This window comes from Embiotoca jacksoni, unplaced genomic scaffold (assembly GCF_022577435.1).
Source record: "Embiotoca jacksoni isolate LCO1_2020_lvr unplaced genomic scaffold, fEmbJac1.0.p SCAF_12, whole genome shotgun sequence".
Classification (NCBI taxonomy): domain Eukaryota; kingdom Metazoa; phylum Chordata; class Actinopteri; family Embiotocidae; genus Embiotoca; species Embiotoca jacksoni.
Window position 1 is genome coordinate 8,672,028 of NW_027185252.1, and position 20,884 is coordinate 8,692,911.

General features: G+C 43.1%; 2 protein-coding genes across 2 annotated transcripts; both read right to left on the minus strand.

Moving 5' to 3' along the window:
• Nucleotides 1-1,824: 1,824 nt before the first annotated feature.
• LOC138195297 (bifunctional 3'-phosphoadenosine 5'-phosphosulfate synthase 2-like) lies at nucleotides 1,825-12,562 on the minus strand. The gene is made up of 12 exons (XM_069144592.1): nucleotides 11,777-12,562; nucleotides 9,959-10,073; nucleotides 9,619-9,854; nucleotides 9,303-9,441; nucleotides 8,988-9,106; nucleotides 7,768-7,881; nucleotides 6,588-6,699; nucleotides 5,569-5,774; nucleotides 5,178-5,313; nucleotides 3,783-4,051; nucleotides 3,444-3,673; nucleotides 1,825-2,947 (listed from the first exon to the last, which is right to left on the minus strand). Exons 1-12 carry the CDS (start codon nucleotides 11,801-11,803, stop codon nucleotides 2,806-2,808), a joined length of 1,845 nt encoding a protein of 614 aa, XP_069000693.1. The 5' UTR covers nucleotides 11,804-12,562; the 3' UTR covers nucleotides 1,825-2,805.
• A 1,167-nt stretch (nucleotides 12,563-13,729) lies between these two features.
• Nucleotides 13,730-20,679, minus strand: LOC138195298 (multiple inositol polyphosphate phosphatase 1-like). The gene is made up of 5 exons (XM_069144593.1): nucleotides 19,999-20,679; nucleotides 19,714-19,908; nucleotides 17,444-17,541; nucleotides 16,319-16,449; nucleotides 13,730-14,462 (listed from the first exon to the last, which is right to left on the minus strand). Exons 1-5 carry the CDS (start codon nucleotides 20,585-20,587, stop codon nucleotides 14,078-14,080), a joined length of 1,398 nt encoding a protein of 465 aa, XP_069000694.1. The 5' UTR covers nucleotides 20,588-20,679; the 3' UTR covers nucleotides 13,730-14,077.
• Between the last annotated feature and the right edge of the window lie 205 nt (nucleotides 20,680-20,884).

Here is a 20,884-nt window from a genome sequence, read left to right on the forward strand (position 1 = left end):
GTTAAAGCCGGCGAACGCAGAATCGCGCGACACGGTTTTCAAACGCGACCGTTAGGTGCTGCCGACCGACTACTTACGTATTTAATTGTTTTATCCCTAAAAAAAAATAAAATAAAAAAAAAAAAGCGAAACGGCCGAGTTTATTTCGTGCCTCCGGCGGAAGGACACGGCGCGTCCGCATGCGACGCGCCCTTCTGTCAAAGTGATCACGTGTGGCTGTAATTAGGGAAGTTTCCAACATAATGTCACTTTGCGCGGTCTAAACTGTCATTCCGGGTTTTAGAAACCCATCGAGCATTACACATTTATTATGTTTCTGTCGGAATTTCATACTTTTTACAGACTGCCCGTTCCCTTCTTCATGCAATGTCCTCAAATTAAGTCTTAATTTATAACAACGTTGTTAATTGCGAGGCTATAAACGACCATGTTATTGTTTGGTGATGGCCATCGGTAAAAGAAAAAAAAAATATTATAAATATGTATAGTAGATTTAAAGATATATGCACAGCCTAACTTGCAAGTATTTTGTAAAGTACAGGGTTTGGATGAGAGCTGAAGAAGTCAATTAGGTCCACAGAAAATTGATCAGGGAGCATTTTGAGTTTCAGATCATTCAATTCGGTTTTCCTGAAAACTCAAACAACCACAATACAGTATAGGAACAATTAAAACTAAAAGTGCAAACGCAAGGAAAACCTCATTACAACGTCAAAGTAAAATGTGTACAACCAAGGGAATTAGTTAAAACAAAAATATTAATACCAATAACATTTTAATGTTGATTGTCAAAGACTTTCTTTTTTGAAGTGCCAAAATCCCACTGGTGCCAGCTGCTCTGATGGAAATATTCACTGACTCTCTTATTTCGAACATCCATGATATTCATGTCAATGATGCAAAATTATCTCGTGTGTGTGTGTGTGTGTGTGTGTGTGTAAACATCTGGAACCAATGCAACATGACAGCGGTACAAATCATTCCAGATCACCTTAAATAAGCCACCTTGCACGTCAAGCTGCCTGCCAGCGCTGAGCACCTGAGTGGAAATGTGAGTTGCATGCTCCTGTAGGTACAGAACATTTAGACGTGTTAAAACAGGCTCATCCTATAGAAACATGTAGGCCTGGAGGACACGAGATTTCCACCAGTGGCTACGCTGATCATTTCGCAGTGACATGACATATTGGATGTACAGTAGTTGGGAGATTTTGTAAAGCACCGAGGGTGCAGTTCAGCAGATTTAAATGGGGTTACCTGGAACATCGCAGATTAAATGATCCGATCCCATGTAAGGCTAATTAGGAATCGGCTTCTTGCAGGGGAGACTGGTTCTCCTCATCGAAGAACACTCATCCCACAGCAATGTAAGCCCTCGCCGCTTAATGACCGGCAAAATTAATCAGTCCTCCAAGTTCACTCAACCATCACTTGAGTGTAATTTGAAAGCGTCTCAGGATCTTCTTAATCTGTTATAAAAGATCTAGCTGGCAAAACCAATCCCGAGCCAAACCCAGTGGGGTTTTTTTCCTCTGAAAATGTGCAGAAGAATTTAGACCATTTTAAAGAACATCACCACTGTTGACTGTGACTGCTGCCGGTCCTGGCTTGCCCTCTCAATTAACAGAACATTAACATGGGACAACATGCCGGGATGGACGACTGTCTCTGTGTCCGTCTCAGTGGGTGAAGTGGTCCTGATGAGTGCAGTCATCCAGTTTACCTCCTATCAGAGAAACCCAAAGTGACTCTACCCTTTTACATGCATTTACAGTAGCTCCTCATTCAGTTATTTTTTTTTTTAAATTTTTTTATTGTGGTGGCGGTTTTTGCCAGCAGGTGGCAGCATTGTATTTTTGGCTTTGCAGCCACAGACCCGCCACACTGTCCAAACGACCTTTAACCTCACAGATAGGTATGCACCTTGTACAGATAGAAGTCAGTGTAAGGTGTGTTGCATAACCAGTGGCACACAGATACGAATCACAGCATCTTGTTTAGGTTAAAGTACACAACATCGCCGTGTCGGATTTTCAGTATCAAATAGTTTCCTTTATTACTGCATTTTACATATTCTGTCTTCATAAAACTGCAGGTCTTTATGCCATGAATACACAGAGCCACTTTATGACATCACACAAGTCTCTGAGACATTTCAGGCGAACACTCGCAAGAAACAATTTCACTTTTATAATGTTGACATTTGAGAGAAAGGCACTTTCACGTTATAAAAAAAAAAATCTAGGTAGTAATAATATGAAACATAAACACGATTAATTAATTAACGTCATCTATACATCTAAAATAAGTAGGCACCACATGTCGTGATAAAACTATGGAGTAACTTTCATTCAGGTCATACAATGAACTTGATAGACAGTGATAATTTCCATGTTAAAAAGCTATAAAAAAAAAAGTGAAATCTACATGTTTTTTCTCCTGCATCCTTCCGATATTACAAGTAAATATCAAAAATGATTTCCCATCCTGGGATGTGCTCCTAAGCTTATAAAATAGAAATTAAAAAAAGAATCTCTCGTTACCTTTAATTTATTAAAATACATACTTTAAGTTAATATGAATATAAACAAATAATGGATTTATAAATCACATAGTTTTATAGGAATCTAAAAATGTAACGTTTTGACTTCAGTCATTTTGATTTGGTGAAGACAAACCACCTACCCCTACCAGAATGACTCACTACTTATAGTAAATCCATCCCACATGAAACACGCCTGATTTATAGTATGTATAGTTCACCGCCTTGAAAAACCAACTGTTGACAGGTGAGCTGAGCGTTGATTACTTGTTCTTCTGAAGAGAGGTGTAGTACTCGACCAACACCTTCCAGGCCTTGGGGGCCATGAAGCCTTCAGGAGGATTCTCCCCGCTCCGGGCCAAGTTCCTCATCTTGGTTCCAGAGATGAACTCAAACTCAGCATGTCTAAGAGATTGCAGAGTGGGGAGCACGGATGGGTTATTAAGAGTCAATAATTACAAATGATATAATAATGACATCGATAGACCTGCACAGCAAGAGACTAAAAGGTGAAAAAGCCATGCAGAGAATCTACAAGCGATGTATACGAGTCTCATACTTTATACACTCAGAATTTGGTTCACATTTAATTTAAATAAAACATTTTGACTTAGAAGATTTGGGGCTAAAATGTGTCCAGGAAGACGTAATGTAATGCTGTATCACTGGTGACATGTTGTAATTCAAGAAAATGGCACCTAAACTACAGCAGTTCTTTTCATTAGTTACAGTGTTGTCTCAGCATCTTGCACTGGGTGAACACAGGACAACCACATCAGCATCATCGAGTAAACACATTCAACACAGGGGGGGGGGGGGAGCGCTTTATTGTCGGGATCTCACGACGCCTAAATGTCGATTGTAGTTTAGAAGAAAAACCTGCTCATCTTTCTCCACTCACCGCTCCGTGTCATAAAAGTCCATAGCCTTCTTGGTCTTGTTGTAGGCAGCTACCCTGAACGGGATGATCTCCACCGAGGTGAGGCCCGGGGCCATGGTGAGGACTTTGCTCCCATGGGTGGGTTCATACAAGTCCTGCTTAGTCTCTGGGTGAGGCATGCCCGCGGGGTCCCGGCCAACAATGTAAAAGTTTGCCCCTGCGATCATTCTGGCTCTGCAGTGCCACTGAACCTGGAGGAAATACAGGTTGATATTCAGTCACATACAGAGATCTTGTGGCTCGACGGTCGAGACCCGGGCCGAGTGTGAGACCTCCGGCTGAGCCTCCACCGCTCCTCACCTCTGTGGGTCCGGCATACATCATGGGTGAGGGGAAGATGGCGACAATGGTGCTGGCTGGGTCCAGGATGCCCTCCTCTAGCACAGCGGCGTGCTGCTTCATCCTCCACTCCAGAGGCACGTCGTCGTCTTTGGTCCAGCCACCGAGCGGGTGAAGTAAGAGGACTGGATTTTTGTATCCTCGCTCCAGCAGACGCCGCTTGGTGTCCTGCATAAGCAGAGCGTGGCCGTTGTGGACCGGGTTACGCAGCTGGAACGCGAATACCGCATCTAAGGAGGACAACACGGAGGATCATAAAATAATGTTCGCATGACAACGGTATTTGTCGTTATGTTTGAAAAAAAAAAAAAAATAAAAAAAATCACAGCTGCTTGCATGATCCGGCCAAGTTCCAAAATATGGGAAGGATATTGTGCGTTATAATAGCTGTCACAGCAAACATGCTCATCATGCCTTTCACATAAGTCAAATAAACTTGGATAATAAATTTGGCATCAAAATTGTTTGTGGTTCGTGTTAAAGGATAGACCTGTTGATATTCTATATTTCAATCCCATGAAAACACAAACACCAACAATCAATCGATCTTTCCAAAACGTGTTGTGCGAGTAGTAAAAGCTGCTATATCTTTATAGCTTCACGTCACAGAGCTCTGCAGTTATACTAAAGCTCATTCACGAGTGAGACCCTCGGACTGAGTGACATCATCACCATGAACATGAGCGCTGTTTATTTTATGCCAAAACTTACACATACACCATCACAAATATTTACAAGCAACTAATTCTGCAGCAGAACATAGTCCCAGACAAATGCTCTACTTCCCTCTGTTGGACAAATGACTAATAAGAAAACAGCTGTTTCAGTTAATCATTTGGCCTTTTTTTTTTTCTTTTTTTTTTAAAGATGCAAATATATATTTCGGAACAGTTTCAAAATTCTTTCAGTGGGAACAAACAGGCTGTGGAAGTCGGACTTGTCCACTTAATCCAAGAGCAGATCAGAACATGCTTTCACTGGTAATTACACTCAGTACTGAAAAACAGTACTACACTTTTATACAGTGTAGATGTATAAAAGAAAGGCTCTTGCGCACAGCATTCACACGCAGTGAGTGAGAGAAAGTAAAAACAGGTGATGACGTTTCATTGTTCATTACGACCCCCATGCAGCTTTAAAGTTACCATTTTACTTTTTCATCTGGTCCTTTGTCAAGTTCTTCTGAAAGACAAACGGTGCATTGCTAAATAAAACTCATGTTTATTTTTTCACCAGCTGCGATGGATATTTTATGATGGAGAAGTATGAATCATACCAGCAGCTACTGACAACAAATTGTGAGCCATTTTGACTTCCCTGACTGTTACTGCAGCTCAGTTTTGGTTTTTTTCTGACCTGCTTTCATGTCTTTGAACTTCTGCTTGAGCTCCTGTGGAGTAAGGCGGTACTGGTCCAGTCCATCGTTCCATTTGATTCGCTCCAGCGCCTCCAGATCACCACCTACCAGCCAATCACCTCCCTCCATGACCATCTGCTCAAGACAATCACCAGAGAATACGACAGCAACAACAAAATGTAACTGAAAGTAGCATTGATACTGATGTAATGTTATTCTTGGGCTGGATTTACGTTTCATCCGCAACAAAACCCACAAAATCCGAAATTGATTGGGTGAAACGGTGACGAAGGTACCGGGAGATCTTGCCGTCTGCAAAATCACGCCGGTGTTTTTTTTGAAATTATAACGGCAGCGTGTTAAAAGACATCTGATGGAACATCTCAGTACCTTGATGTACGGGTGCTGTGGGCAGGTGGTGCCCCATTGTCTAGCACAGCGCTCCTCCTTGCGGTGTGCGTAGAACTCGGGGTTCCTGAGAATCGCCACACGGGAACCCTGGTACTCCAGAGCTACAGCCGCACAGCCGTCCAGCTCCTGCTTGGTTTCAGCGCTGACGGGCAGGACGATGGGAACAGACAAGTTGATGGCCCCACCTGAGACGGAAGAGGAGGCACAGACCTTCATCGCTGAACCGACGGAAATATCATCACAGACGTGTATTTTGCGCAATACCCTAAAAACGCACTCCCCACTCATCACAGCGTGCCTCTCTAAGATTGTAAAGGCACAATTCATTTGAAAAAAGATTAAAAAAAAGGCTTCATTATAACCATAAACCCCGACGCGCAACACCTTAACAGCACATGTAGCAGTTAAAGGCGTATTAAAAGTAGTTAGCAAGTTCCAAAAGTTGAAATAATTCGCTAAAAGTAATGAAAAGAGTGAGACAGATGCCTTAAAGAAATGGATGTAAGGCTTAAATAGTTTGCTGAAAGGTAATGGGTATAAAGATAACTAAAATGAATGGCTGTAATGGCTAACATGTCGTTTTTTTTAGTTTTAGTTGGTTATGAGAACATAATTGGATTTGTCAGTTAAGTACAGAAAGAAATCATGATCGTAGGCAGAAGCAATACAGTAATATAAAATAAAAAAAACTATTATCGTCCGTTGGAAGATAATGAAATAATTATGGCTGTATATCCCTGTATATGTAAATATGTTATGATTTATTGTCGTTTGAGGTAAGGACCGTTTACGAATCATTCGTACGATCTTTAGTCAATACGCGTTTTTGTCCTTTAAAAAAAAAAAACGAGTGGTATTATAACAATTTCTGCCACGAAACCCAATTTTGGTTGCCGTGATTCACAAACTGAATCTCAACTCGTCTGGATGATGCTGCCTTTGAGGACAGGGCGGAGTAGTGACGATGTCCTCAGGTCTTTAGTGTGGCGATCTCTTACCATCCAGCAGGTTGCCAAAGTGCAGGACCTGCAGGAACTCCCTCTCTCTCATGAAGCCCTTCAGAGGACTGGCCCAGCCTTCTGACAAAACATGCACCCACTGCAGATCCAACTGTGGACAAACGGAGACCCAGATTTAACAACACTGACGGCATTTTGGTGCATCGGCCTCTACGCCAATCGACAAGTCTGCAGTTACACTGCACCGTGAAGCTATCAAAGAATCGTGGAACTGGTGGACGGACGGTAGCAGACCGGGGACAAAAACAGAAACGGCAAATCAACCGCTTTCTCAGAGACGCAATATTAGCGTTGACCTTTTTTTTTTTTCCCCCATTACTGAAAGACCTTCAGAGGCAAACCATATAAAAGGCGCATTGTGCCGCGTTTGACAGAGACGTCGCTGCTGATCTACTTGTGATCAATATATGAACTTCCTCACTCCCATAGCAAGACTTTCTGAGGAAACATGTCGCGTTTACAGGTCGTATTTGACCAAAACACAAATCACAGTTTTACACTTTTACTATTTCATAATATTCGTGGATGGTCTCACTGCATATTTATCACTTTCATTCGTCACCATTTCTTCCCGACGACACATCATTAATAGAAGGTGGTTAACAAGTACCAGATCCACCGAACTTTCTTGACTGAATGAACATGTACTTCTGGCATGTCGCTCTCTCCCATACACGCATTCGATTTCAGGAAATTAATCTCGAGACAAAACAAAAAAATTTCAAATACAAAAAACAAAGGGTGAAAAAAAACATTCAGAAGAAAGTTGAATTCTACGTTGTTGTTTCTTTTTTTTGTTTTGTTTTATGTTCTACCCTGATTCGTTTATTATTTTTTTTAATGTTCTACCCTGATTCGTTTATCTTTATTTCAACAATGTTTGAGACGGCACTTAAAAACCTTCGGCAAGGAGGTGACTATGTTTCCGTCTTCCAAACTTTGACTAGTTGAAACCATCATTTACCTCCAGGACATTCACCTCAATGCTCATTTTGATAAAGCAGTCTTTTTATGTCTTTATTGGTACCGTGGGAGCAGATGAACATTGGAAGTCTGGCACCACGAGCAGCTCTCTGCCACATCCAGCTGCTCTGACCTCCCGCTTGTTCATTTGCTTTGTGATGAAAAAGAAGCCTGTGTGCTGAAGGGATGGAGGTACCTTGGTGATGTTGATGGTGGGCAGCGTGCTCGCATCAGCCACAGCAAGATTCAGCTTGTTCTCCGAAACAAAGAGTTCATTTACCTCCTCCATGATCTCGCTTGGCACAATATTCTACACACACACGCACGCACACGCACACACACACACACACACACACACACACACACACACACACACACACACACACACACAAGGAGGAATATCAATATTCTGATCTGATAAAGTTGGTAATGTTTTGGCTTCATTCAACATCTTCAGTTATTCAGTTTAATTTCAGATTTAACAATTAGAAGAAGACTCCTATTATTTGCTATTATGCTACATATTTTTTTTTTACACACAGGAACACACAGGGTTACGCGTTGGTGAGCTAATTACACTCCAGTTTTTCCAACTTTGTCACTTTGAAACAGAGTACGAAGTAAGTTGGATGTTGAGAGCTTTTAGAGAAACAGGCACTGGATTCGCACCCCGCCCAGGAAACCAACTCACGACTCATCATTCTACTGAAGAATAATTCGGTCGGTACCCTCAGAACGTTCTGACATGTCACAACGTCATGCGTCGTTCAACGGAATAGATACGGTGACGCAACTGTTCAGGGAATAGAACGTTAACCGGTAAGTTATTTGGTTTTTATGTGCTTTCATTTCTCAATTGCTTCTTCCGATCACAATCGAGTACATTTGAACACTTGCGCGTCTGGTTTTGTGCACGCGATTCTACAGCACAGGAGGCCCGAGAACGACACTGTGTGCGACGCTGCAACTCAAATCAAGTTTACATGTTTACTTTGTCAGCAACCTTCAGCAATGCCAGAGGCTTGGCAGCACAAGCAGTGTTACTTGTTGTCATTAAACAAAATATGTGTTTAAAGATCTATCGAGGTTTTATTGTACTTTAATGTGAAAAGCCATGGGCGGGTTTACACTAGCGTTTCCAGTTCTCCAGCTAATGGAGCCCCTCCTTGACTGTGCTGAATTCGCTCTGCGATATGAAGCTGCTTGTTTAAAAAGGAAACATTTAAAGAACCGTGAGCTATAATTTGTGTGCAGGGAAAATGTTGATCGTTGCGGAAATGTAAACTGACACCCCGAGCCTCTGTGAGATACAACGGGTGCTGTGGGTCGTTCTGCCGCTAACATCTGAGCCAATGTGGAGTGTTTGTTCGACCGTCTTTGGGAGAAAATCCCAAGATTGTAGTTGGTTACACCGACCTGGTCCCCGAGCAGCTCCAGCACCTGGTGGAGGCATTCGTTCACCGAGAGCTCCCCGGTTTTCAGAACAAGCTCTGGTGCCTCTGGACGCTCGTAATTTGAATCAATCCCAGTGAATCCTGGTGACAAATGTAAAACCATGAAAAGAATAAGCCATGATGTTCTCATCTCAACTTCAGTTCAGTTAGAGACAGCATGATTGCAATATGAAGTGAACTGCCCTGTAGCCGTAGGGACGGGCCTGGCATTACTTTGAGTGGCGGCACAATAAACACTGGGAGAAAGTTATTTTGCAGCGAACATTGTCACACAGACCTTTGATTTCTCCGGCACGAGCCTTCTTGTAAAGTCCTTTTACGTCCCTGCTCTCACACACCTCAAGAGGTGCGTGGATAAACACTTCGAAAAAGGGTAGCCCGGCACTCACATGGATCTTCCTCGCCTCGTCACGATCCTGCGAAGGGAAAATATTTGACAGAAATGCATTTTGGATTTTTAAGCAACAAACTTTTTCACCAAAGCCCTTTTAGTCCACCAGAAATCTGCGATAAATCTTTGCCAGACGATGTTCATGCCGTCTGAACGAGCGGACAGAGTGCATCAGCACGTGTGAGTGTAAATGTTTTCGGACCTTGCCGAAGGGCGAAATGAAACTGGTGATGCAAACAAGGCCGGCGTCAGCGAACAGTTTGGCCACCTCAGCAACCCGCCGGATGTTCTCCTCGCGGTCTTCGGCAGAGAAGCCCAGATTCTTGTTCAGGCCGTGGCGGATGTTGTCTCCGTCCAAAGAGTAGCAGGGGATGGCGTGGGACACCAGATACTCTTCTAGGGCAAAACTGATGGTGGTCTTCCCGGCACCGGACAAACCTAACGGGGACAGGATAGCGGCATTGGTGGATTAAACCAATCTACGGTTCCTGTGTGGCTGAAAAATGTAGCAGCTTCGTGACCAAGACTGTAAGAGATTTTACCCGTGAGCCAGATGGTGCAACCCCTGAAGCCCCCCCTGGTGCCCACGACCTGCCCTCTCTTGCTCCGGCTGACATGGTGGGCCTGGTACACCACGTTGGTCGACCTGTTGAGATTCTGAAATAGAAGTGCAGAGGCTCAGACGGAGGCGGACTGAAGTTCTTCTTACCTGTGCACGCGGGTACTACCGTCGTAGAAATGAGGCAAACAGGGATTCAACCGTCATCTCACTGTGCCACTTCAGCACCGATCCCGTTACCTATTTACACACACACAGGCACCCCACCTCTGCTTCGTCTGCCCTACTTCGCCTTCGAAACCTGCAGACAGATCTATTATTACACGAGTGCACTGTTGGCTGTAAAAATGCAGCCTCGGACCAGATCCCGAAAGAGATTTACCGTCATAACGCGCGCACCAAAACCCGCCGCGGAACTTTACATGAGGATTTGAACTCGCACCGGTTTTGAATGCCATTTTTTTTTTTTTTTTTTGAAGTGACAAAGCTGTGGATAAACGGGGGCTGTATTGACTTCCAGAGGGGAGGGGTGGAGGAGGGAGGCGTGGAAGGGGGACGGAGGGAGAGTGGGGACTGACTGGACAATGTGTCCAGTGTGCTGCCTGCAGCCCAGCGATGATGTGGCAGTGCTCACGCCCGCACGTTCGCCCTCTGCACCCACTCTCCCTTCTTCCTCCCATCCTTATGCCTCTAACCTGTCCACCCAGAGTTTAAAGTAGTTCAACGTAGCCAGACCCTGCTCGTTGCCCTCGCGCAACTCCCTCCATCCTCTGACGATCTGTGCTTAAAGATTATATACAAACACAGCCTTAATTCTAAAAAAAAATGTGGGAAGATCATCCTATAAAGTTATGACCGTCTTTCCGAATACGGGTGCGGCACAATGTGAAAAAAAAAATGTACAGGGCCGTATAATGCGAGCGAGGCGCAGACAGACGGCACCTTCTCCCCCCTTTCCCGTCGCAGCCCCCCGCCGCCAACGTCGTATATTCCCTCCCTCCTTTCCAGCAGTCAACTTCCTTTCAACGTGATGCATCTCTCGTGAGTCCGTGAGCGACGACTGCGCCCGCCGTCCAGCGGCGTGTCCACAGTCTCAGCAGCTCTGTGACCTCTCCCGCGAGGCACGGACACACGGGCCGGTTTGTGGATGGAAAATACTGAGCGAGCTTAACGTTTCTACGGTATTTCCGGATTTCTCCTCCCTTTTCTCCTTTGGGTGACTCCACATGTGTTCTCCCAGTCAGCAGCATTCCTGTGCAGCATCAGTCTGCCTTTTCACAGTGGCTTCTTTCTCCTCACCTCCTCTCCCCCCTCTCCGGCTCCCCCTTCACAAGACACCCCATGTTATGAATGGGCCAGATTGACACGGTTACGTTACTACAACAACTGGCCTATTCAGAGTCAAGGCGAGTCTATCGCCATCACACCTGGCAGTACAGTAAAGAGGCACACAAGTGAACATGAAGAGCTTTCAAGAAACAAGCCGGGGTTGTTTGGAAAGAAGAGGAGAGGGGGGGAAGAAAAAAAAAAAAAAAAAAAAAGGCCTCATCAAACCTCAGTTAGAGAGAGTACCGTTAACAAGCAGAACATACAGCGGATAAATCAGAATTATTATTTGGTTATTAAGAAGACAAAATGTCCTATTAATAATATACTTGGGAGTTTCTCCCTCTCTCCCTCTCTCTCTCTCTCTCTCACACACACACTTCGCTGCACTTTTGACAAACACTTTACGGCTTATCTGATGACAGCTCGAATGTCTGTCGCTTCCCTTCTCCCGTTATCTCCGCCGTCTACTTACCGTACGAAGCTTTTTCACTCCGGACATGTCGGGACTCGCGTTAACACCGCCGACGGACTGCTGGGCTCGGACCGCTTCAACGCGCACGCACGCACACACACACACACACACACAGACAGACAGACAGACAAACAAACAGACGCGCGCACGCAGTGCCTTTCGGACGTGCCGGGGGGGAGTCTGCCGCTGTGACTACCAAAACTTTTTTTGGTAATCAAACGAGGCGAATGAGTGTTTTAAAAAAAAAAAGGGACTTTCAAGACACGTAGCATTCCGCTGGCCCGGCCCTCGGCCCTCCCTCCGCTTCCTCCGACGTCCAAAAAAAAAAATCTGCATAATGTGCCGCGAACCAGCCAATACTCGAGCAAAACGACAAGACTGGACGAGCACTGAAACCGGCAGGACCGGGTGGGAGGTTGGGCATGAGATCCCCTTACAAGTGTCACCCAGCTGGCAACGCGTTAGGACGAATACAAATTATTTTTATATAAAATAACATCACACGCAGGCTCGGGTTAATAAAACGATCCGAACCGTTAATAAAAAAAAAAAAAAAATTAAAAAAAAACACACAATCGTTAGGGTTCAAACCGGCAACAGGCTAACGGCAACTTTAAAGCTCGCTGACGTCCGTTACCGTAAAAACAAACTGCGGCCAGTTGAGTCTCTCCCGGTTGGAAAGCGCGTTTATTCAACCGGAAGTTGCCAAGTCTCGCGGAATTTATTAACCGAGCCGAGTTTAACGACAAAACCGGAGAGACGCGGTAATAAACCCCCTGAAACACGAAGGTGAACGCGCACGGCGTCATAAAGTAGTTACGGTACCGATCGGTTTTGTCGTTAGTGAGGTTAAAAACATCGGCTGTGATTATAATGTGAAAATAATAATAATAATAATAATAATAATAATAATAATAATAATAACAATAATAATAATATGGCAATCCGCCTACTTTTGGATGTTTGACATGAGCGAGTCACAACCAGCTTCAGCCATAATTCATCGAGACACGGTGGATCTGAACAAACGTGATTTCCATGTGGAAAAAAAACGCCTCCGGTGTTGACGAGTTGACAGATCGACACCAATGAGAGGCTACTTTTCTAATAATTCATCCCTTATAATGGGTTTAATTATTATAATTAATTATCAAAAGAGTTTCCATCTCTCTAATAAACCACCCCGCCTGCCTTAATTAGTGAGTAAATCATCAATAAAGGCTTTTAATCCATCTCGTCTACAGTTGTAAATGTCAATAAATGAATTGATTGATTATAGACAAGCTGGAAAACCGAACTTAACCAGTGGTGAAAAGTATTAAAGTAGCCTATATTTACTCAAGTACTTTACTAAAGTACAATTTTAAGGTAGGCTCCTTGATTTCCATTTGATGCTCCGTTAAATTTGCACCCCGCTTCACTTCAGAGGGAAATATTTTAGTTTCTGTTTCACAGCTTTGGTTACTTTTGGATAATAAAGAAGTTCAAACTACAGCCACCTGCAGCAGCTAAAAGAGGAACATGCAGCTTACACACAGATGCCTCACTCTTACATAATAGTCTTGAAAAAATTTCCCCTCGGGGATTAATAAAGTAATTACCTACCTACCCTATATAATAATATGTTAGAGCAACCCAACCAGTTATTTTGCTTTAATAGTAGGCTATACTTGGCAGCTTATACTTGTGTACTTTTACTTCAGTAGGAATTTGAATGCCCGACACTTGTGATAAGAGTACTTTTACATTGCTCTATTGGTACTTCTACTTACGTAAAGGATCTGTGTACTTTTTCCACCACGGTTCTTAATGTTGACTATTAAACGACCCCCTTAATCATTAGTAAAACTATCAGGCTAGATATAATTAACCCACGCTTGTTGAAGTAATAGGAGGCACAAATGGCAGTACACTTCACTTCAGAAAAAAAAGCGACTTTGGACGCAGAACATGTAAAATGTGTACACTGCAAAAATAAATTCTTTAATAGCTTGAAGTTGTGCAGTAATGCAAAGAAACCTTGCAAAACTAGGTAATCTTAGCAGCAGTAATACTGTCAGGGTGGAGGAACTTGAAATGTATTTCCTAGACTGGGATCACTGGATGTTTCACCAGATCTGCTATTATTAAACCTTGATAAAAGGCCAAGTTAAACATTGATGTGTCCGCGGTTTACCCGGGAGAAGCACTCGGACAACGAAGCTCCGATTAAAAACACAGCGTTCACTCCATTTTGCAAATAAAACACGATAAAGCTGATATCACGTCTTCCTTTCGAGAACCTACTGAAACCCTGTCGGCCTAAACTTCCGCAGGACGCTTAAACAGCTGACATTCAGCCTCAAAGTCGCAGCCTTGCAGCAGGTCCCCGTAGCGCTCCAAAACGTCCCGGTAGCGCGGGACGGCGGCCTGCTGATCAGTCAAACCCGGGAAGGTCAGCGGCTTCTCGTTGAGCAGCGGCTGCAGTCGGAGGTCGCCCCCCCCGCAGTCGTACAGCACCAGGAGTAAGTTTGCCGCGTAGGGCAACATGAAGCTGGTGCGGAAGGAGCGCTGGGCCCGTGCGGCGTAGGCGGTGGACGTCAGGACGTCGGTGTCCCTGAAGAAGCCCAGCAGGGTGAGCAGAGGCAGGAGGGTCTCTGCGTGGCCGACCTGGACCGTCACGGCTTCAGACACCTGCCGGCCCGACCTGGTGCAGACGGCAATGCGCAGTTCAGTTAAAGGTGTAAACGCTGAGTGAGCTGTTTTGACAACCCGCAAGACTACATCTCGTAAAAAAAAAATACCGCGAGACGCAGTCCCGGGTCGATCCGACGACCCCCGGAATCAATCGGCAAAATTTCTCCCGAATCTCACGGACAGGTATTGATATGAAACTCGGTGCCGGTGAAACGATTAAGTCAGTTAATCAGTTTGTTTGATCGTAAGAAAGTTCAGTGAATCATTGAAGACATCTTATAATCTAATGCGGGGGGGGGGGGGGGGGGGGGGGGGGGGGGGTTGACGGAAAACATTTATGGGTTAATTGGACAAAAGACATTTGGCATTGGGTATTTTTCTGTAACCATGTTTTTGACATTTTGTTAAACTAAACCATGTCGAAAGAATATTTGAAGGGCCAACGAATAATGAAAGTAACTGTCGCAGCCTTTTCTATTTCTGGCCCGGCGTTTATTCAGAAACTGATTTTGTTTACGGAGGAAAATTGATGACCAAGGTTGGAAATTTAAAGCGCAGAACAAATAAAAGTGTCTACGTGCATTTAAGTGACCGGGTAACCGTCCGGGAGTGTCAGATTTGTGGAGACCAATTCAAGAACAGCTCACGCTGATGAAGCGAAGTCTCTTCTACGGCCTGGAAAAATCAACACTGTAAATGGGCCGCAATTACCGAGGAAGAACTGTGGACTCCTTCGGTCTGCACCGGTACACAACTCGCACCGGTTACTGTCGCGAGTTCTTCGACGAGTGACTACCGCACTTTGATTTATAATTTTTGGGCGTGCATGAAAAAAATGCACCGTTCAAACAGGAAGGCAACGCTGTTCCGCAATGACCAAACTACGCCACAAGAGAAAATAGCTTCAACAGTTAATATTGTTTTATAAGCGTGTTTGTTTACAAACAGAAACACTCGGTTGTTGTTTCCAGAAGCCAGAAACGCAGGCAAACGTACGGCGTGAGAAATCAGTTCTGAGGCTTTCAGTCACCTGTTTCGTATTACGTTAGATCGCATATTCATATTCGGCAATGTGCAGACGCTGTCATTTTAATGGCCCCATCAGCCTCAGTTCTTGTCAGCAATGATGCACATAGACATTAATGTGTGCGGGATGGCTTTTAAAACAAACAAAAAAAAATACTTCAAAGTTATTATTGTCAATCTGCCAATTACTTTATTGATGAATTGTGATTACAAATGGTAAAAAAAATTAAAAAAAAAAAAAAAAAAAATCTGTTACATGTTCCCAGATTTGAGTGTTATGTTTTGCCTGAGTAAAAGTCAAAAGATGTTCAATTTGATATGAAATAAAGAAAAGCAACAAATCACCCTCACTGGAGAGGAATGTTTGTTGTTGTGTTTGGTGTTTATCAACTAACGAACTAAATCATTTCAGCTCTTGTGAAAAGTTGAATACATGCAGTGTCCTGTTCTATAACTCTGTGTCTCCCATGAAGTCCGAAAATAATTATGAATTGAAAAAAAAATACATTACCCTGGCTTTGTTTTAATGAACATAAGGACTGTATTTCATTTTGAGTCGATCCCACGTGCGCTGTCCTGCAGCTGCTGCTATAACGACTAATACAAAAAAAATGTGCTGATCCTCGGCTGAAAAAAGTCCCAAAGTAAACATCAGCAAGTTTTACATCTGCGGTGGGAACTAATTGTTTTGGGAGAGCCAAAGACAGGGAAAAATAATGTTGGACAGTATTGAGAAATAAGTATATCACATTGCGGGTTATCTTTTGTTCCGTGAGTATTAATAAAAAAAAAAAAAATAAGAAAATGTAGTAAGAGTGCAACCATTGAGGCTTTACTCACTTGTTCTCCTCGACTGTTTTGTTCAGACGGCTGAACACATCGTGGAAGAGGATGCAGCTCGACTTGCTGTTAATATCGTATCCGTAGGCCCTTTTCCAGTATTGCTTCAGATCACTGGCGTACTCTACAACCTGTCGACCCAGATAGAATAAATCAGCACTAGCTCGAAAGGGAAGTGGGCTTCATGACCCCAAAAAAAAAAAACCAGAACAATAGCGATCCGTGTCAATCTTTCATCGTGCAAGGTAACATTTCAGGCTACCTGAGTGTTGGGTCAGCGTGTAACACAAGACACAGAACAGTCTTTGTGACAGTTTCCCTGTGAATAATGACTGTGGCAGAGCAGAGAAAAACAATCTCCCTCTGACTCGACCCGCAAAGGTTTCTTCCCTTTTTATTTACTGTAATTCTTTCTTGCTTTGCTTTTTGTTCACTGTAATTATTCACGACACAGAAACTATATAAATCATTCAGCAATAAGAAATGTAACAGATGTGACACAGGGCATCTAGCTCCAATACATTTGCAGCCACGCTTTTAAATCCGGGATTAAAAAAAAAAACCCCGAAACAAACAAGCATTGCTGGACTGTTGTTTCTTTGTTGGGATCGTTCCTCACATGATTTGGGGTTCAAATTAGACAAAAACAGTCTGCTTGAGTTGCTTTATTTTTGTTTCTTCTTTCCCCTTAAATATTATGTAAAAGAATTCATCCTCTCTGTTTCTGTCTTGATTTTCTGTTTCTCACAAGACCTGCTAGTGAGATCAATTTTGGCAACATTTTAGAAAATCATCTCCTCTTACACATTTTACTCCTTATGCTAAAAAGGCCTCCGAATAAATCAATACGATGCAGTATGACAAAAAAAAAAAAAATGCCACAGATGTAGCACTGATATGGACATTTTTGTATTCTGATTTTCAGTGTGTCAGTTTGTGGGCGAAAACATTATATGCGTTCACGCTGTGACAAATTATGAATAGTGAATTTACCTAAAAGACACGGTCAAGGTTACTGTCCCATAAACATCTATAACCTTTATGGTGGAATCTTTTACTTGCATACTCTCCAAATTGAGTAAATGAATAATTGATGACACGGCTGTATGTAGCTGATGCTCCTACCTGCGCATCGACCTCATCGAAGAGCTGACACCATGGGGAGTTCACGGTCTTGATGGCAAACTCGTAAGCACACAAGTAAAATGCAGCTTCTGCCATATCTGCAGGAAAAAAGATAATAATAAAAATGTTAATAAGGAGTGAACTCAGGCAGCAAAGCACAAGAACTGAAAGCAGGAATCGACATCGGTTTTTTTTTTTTATTGAAAACATAATATGTGCGTCGCTTAATTGATGTTCAGCTTTCAGGATCCTGTACTTCAGTAAAAGTACCGATAGGTCCATCCACAATATACCGTCACAAGTCCTGTATTCAAAATCCTACTTGATAAATAAGAAACAGGTAATATTAGAAAGAATTAAATGAACCCGACGGGAAGAACTTTTGTCTTTCTGTCCCCTTCAGCCAGTGAACGTAATTATAAAAACACTGTCAACGTGTGGCTGCTGCTGCAGTTAGCATTGTGCTAAACCGGAAGTCAGCCTGTGTACATCTCTGCCCATGAAGCATGCTTAGTATTGAATGCATTACGCACGGGAATGTCTCACCAGACATCAGATTAAAACGCTCTGCACACTGTAAAATACAGAAGGATTTATCAGACAGTGGTAGGTTTAATCAGCATTGTGTGAACTGGTTCGGCTTGAATCTAACGGATGTTCTTTTACATGCAAAAGTCCCACGACAGTTTTAAAGTATCAAAATTGAAAGTACAATTATCAGTAGTTTTATATACTGTTGGGTGGTTTACTGAAATCAGGGCCCCTCCAAAGGTTCAAAAGATAAATCTGAGCAGTTGTGAAATACTGAATGAGATATAATGTAATGTCATTGGACGTCAGACTGTTACTGAAATGAAACCATGTGAGACTTGCTACCCACTCAGAGACATCTGAAAGGAGCCCCAAAAACATTAAGAGGTCACAAGGAATCATCAATATCAATATCAGGAATATCATGTAATCTTGAACAATTTGTAATCTGATCAAGTTTTTAATGTAAAGTGATTCCAGCTGTAGGATAAATGTAGTCATTTGAAATAGTACAATATTTTCCCTCTGAATTGTAGTGGAATAGAAACACGAGGTATGGAAACCATCAAAGTACCTAAAAATAGCACTTAAATATATTGACCTTAAATGAAGATATTTTCTACCACTGACCAGTTTTCAAGCCTGGGATAAACAGCTGTGTGAACACTGACTAAAGCTCAGTGAATCACTAGATGGCACAGATATGTTTCACATTAGAAAACAGCTCCACCTACTGTGAAAATGATGTCACATGCAGTATTCCCCAAATCTGTCCACATGTTTTGCATTTAAAATGTCATAGGATGCATTTGGACTGGTGACCTGTCAAGGGTGTATCCTGCCTTCACTCAAAGTGAGCTGGGATAGGCTCCAGCCCTCTAGAAATGTCCTGGAAAAGAACTTGCATGTAACTGTAAATTCACTCAGACCTTCCGAGTGAAGATGATGCATTACGGTAAATAATCATTGGGAAAATTTACACTTTTAAATTCTGAAGGAAAATCACAAAATGTCAGCAACGGTGTGCCGTTTCAATAAAAGTTAATTAAACTCCAATATTTTGTCTTTGCTTTTCCTGCACATAGGACCAAATTATGTGTTGTTGTTGTTATTTTTAACAGAAAATCTTTAAAGAAATGATGGTTTTATTCGTCCCCACTTCAGAAACTGGCGACATGGTGTGAGCAAACGTTGGAGGTCATGGTGAAGTCCAAATAAATCAGAGTAACATACACAGCAGGCTCAACAGCCCCGGATCAGGGCTACAGATACATTAAGTACATACAACTTCATTGGAGGAATGTAAGTCAAGTCATTTCCACAGGTACTGCTCTCACTCTGAATTAAATAGTTGTACTTCCCTTGATTATTTCCATTTAATGTTGCTTTTTACGAGTCCACTATTTTCATTCGCATGGCGCTCACAGGGTGCATTTTCCTACATTAAATTGTGTTTGGTCAAATTACAGCAAACCTCCTGTCGTACAGAAAACCTGGGGCCAGGTAATAAACCAACACAGAAATATTGCAGGGTGTCTGGTTCTGACAAATATAATTGAACTACTATTTGAGCAGCAAATGTAATTCAATCTGACCATGCAAAACCCCTTTTTTTTTTTTTTTTTTTTTTTTTTTTTTTTAAATCATTTTAGATGTTATGATTGCTGTCTATATTCCCTCCACTAAACGCTCAGCGTGCACACAACAAACTCAGAAGGTAGTGTGTTTGCAGAAATTACCATATGTGATGAGACTGTACGGGACACCGAGGCGGTCTGCGATCTTCTGCTGGACCCTCTTCATCTCTGGCCCCTGCTTGAACTTGTCCAACTCTGTCATAGCCGACGGGTTGTTGTCAACTTCCTGCAGGAACCTGTTGCACTGGTCAAAGAACCTCATGAGAGCATCATTCACTGCATGCTCAAACTCCACATCTGAAAATCAAAAAGGAACAGGTTACACTGAACATGCGTCAGTGGAAAACCACCGTCTGGTCGTCGTCGTCATCATCATCATGGTGGTACCTTTAATAGCCCACAGCTCTGTCAGTCCTGCCTTGAAGGACAGCGTGCTGTTGACACATCTGTGCTTCGAGCTGGTGATGAAGTTGACGAATCCACCTCGAAGCTTCTCCTCCGAGATCAGTGAGGGGAACAGCTTCGACAGCCTGACGGCCAGATGTTTGTGATCGTTCACACCTTTCTGGACGAGTCGGCCGTCCATGTCCTCGGTGTACCACATCGTCCACTGCGTCTGGATTTCACGCAGCCAGCTCTTTTTGGACGGGGCGCTGCTCTGGACCAGTTTGTACAGGTTCTGCATCTTCTTCACGTTTTTGCTCGTCGGGTATCTCGTGCCGTGTCTTATTATGGCAGTCAGATGGATTTCCCGACATTGTGCAGATGGAGGCTGCAGGATTGACCTGTTTACAGCGAGTATGTCCTCTCTGAGATACGGGTTCACTTCCTCATACCTCCCTTTCGTGCTGAAATATTTGGCGATCGCCGGTATATCTGGATCGTCCTTCGAATTCAAATCGCTCCGGAAACAGCTCGTAAAAACAATTAAGGTGGTGAAATAAATAACGACGATTTTCCATAATATGATCGGCATGACAAAGCTTGCGTGTGAGGCCGTGTGCAGAACCAAAACCGTGTGACGTTGTCCATGTGGGACTGTCCAACCAATCCGTCACGTAGCAGGATGCAGCTCCCTGAAATCTGAAAGCATCATGGCCGTTTTAAGATATCCATGATGGCCATTAATGTTGGTAGGATTACTTTTGAAATGTAATAGATTACAGACAGTTACCCTGTTAACGATGTACCAAGTAAAGCATCTTTTTTAAATGACGTCATCACAGTTGTGTGACTTATTGCATGCAATTACTTTTCTAAGAAATGTTTTAAA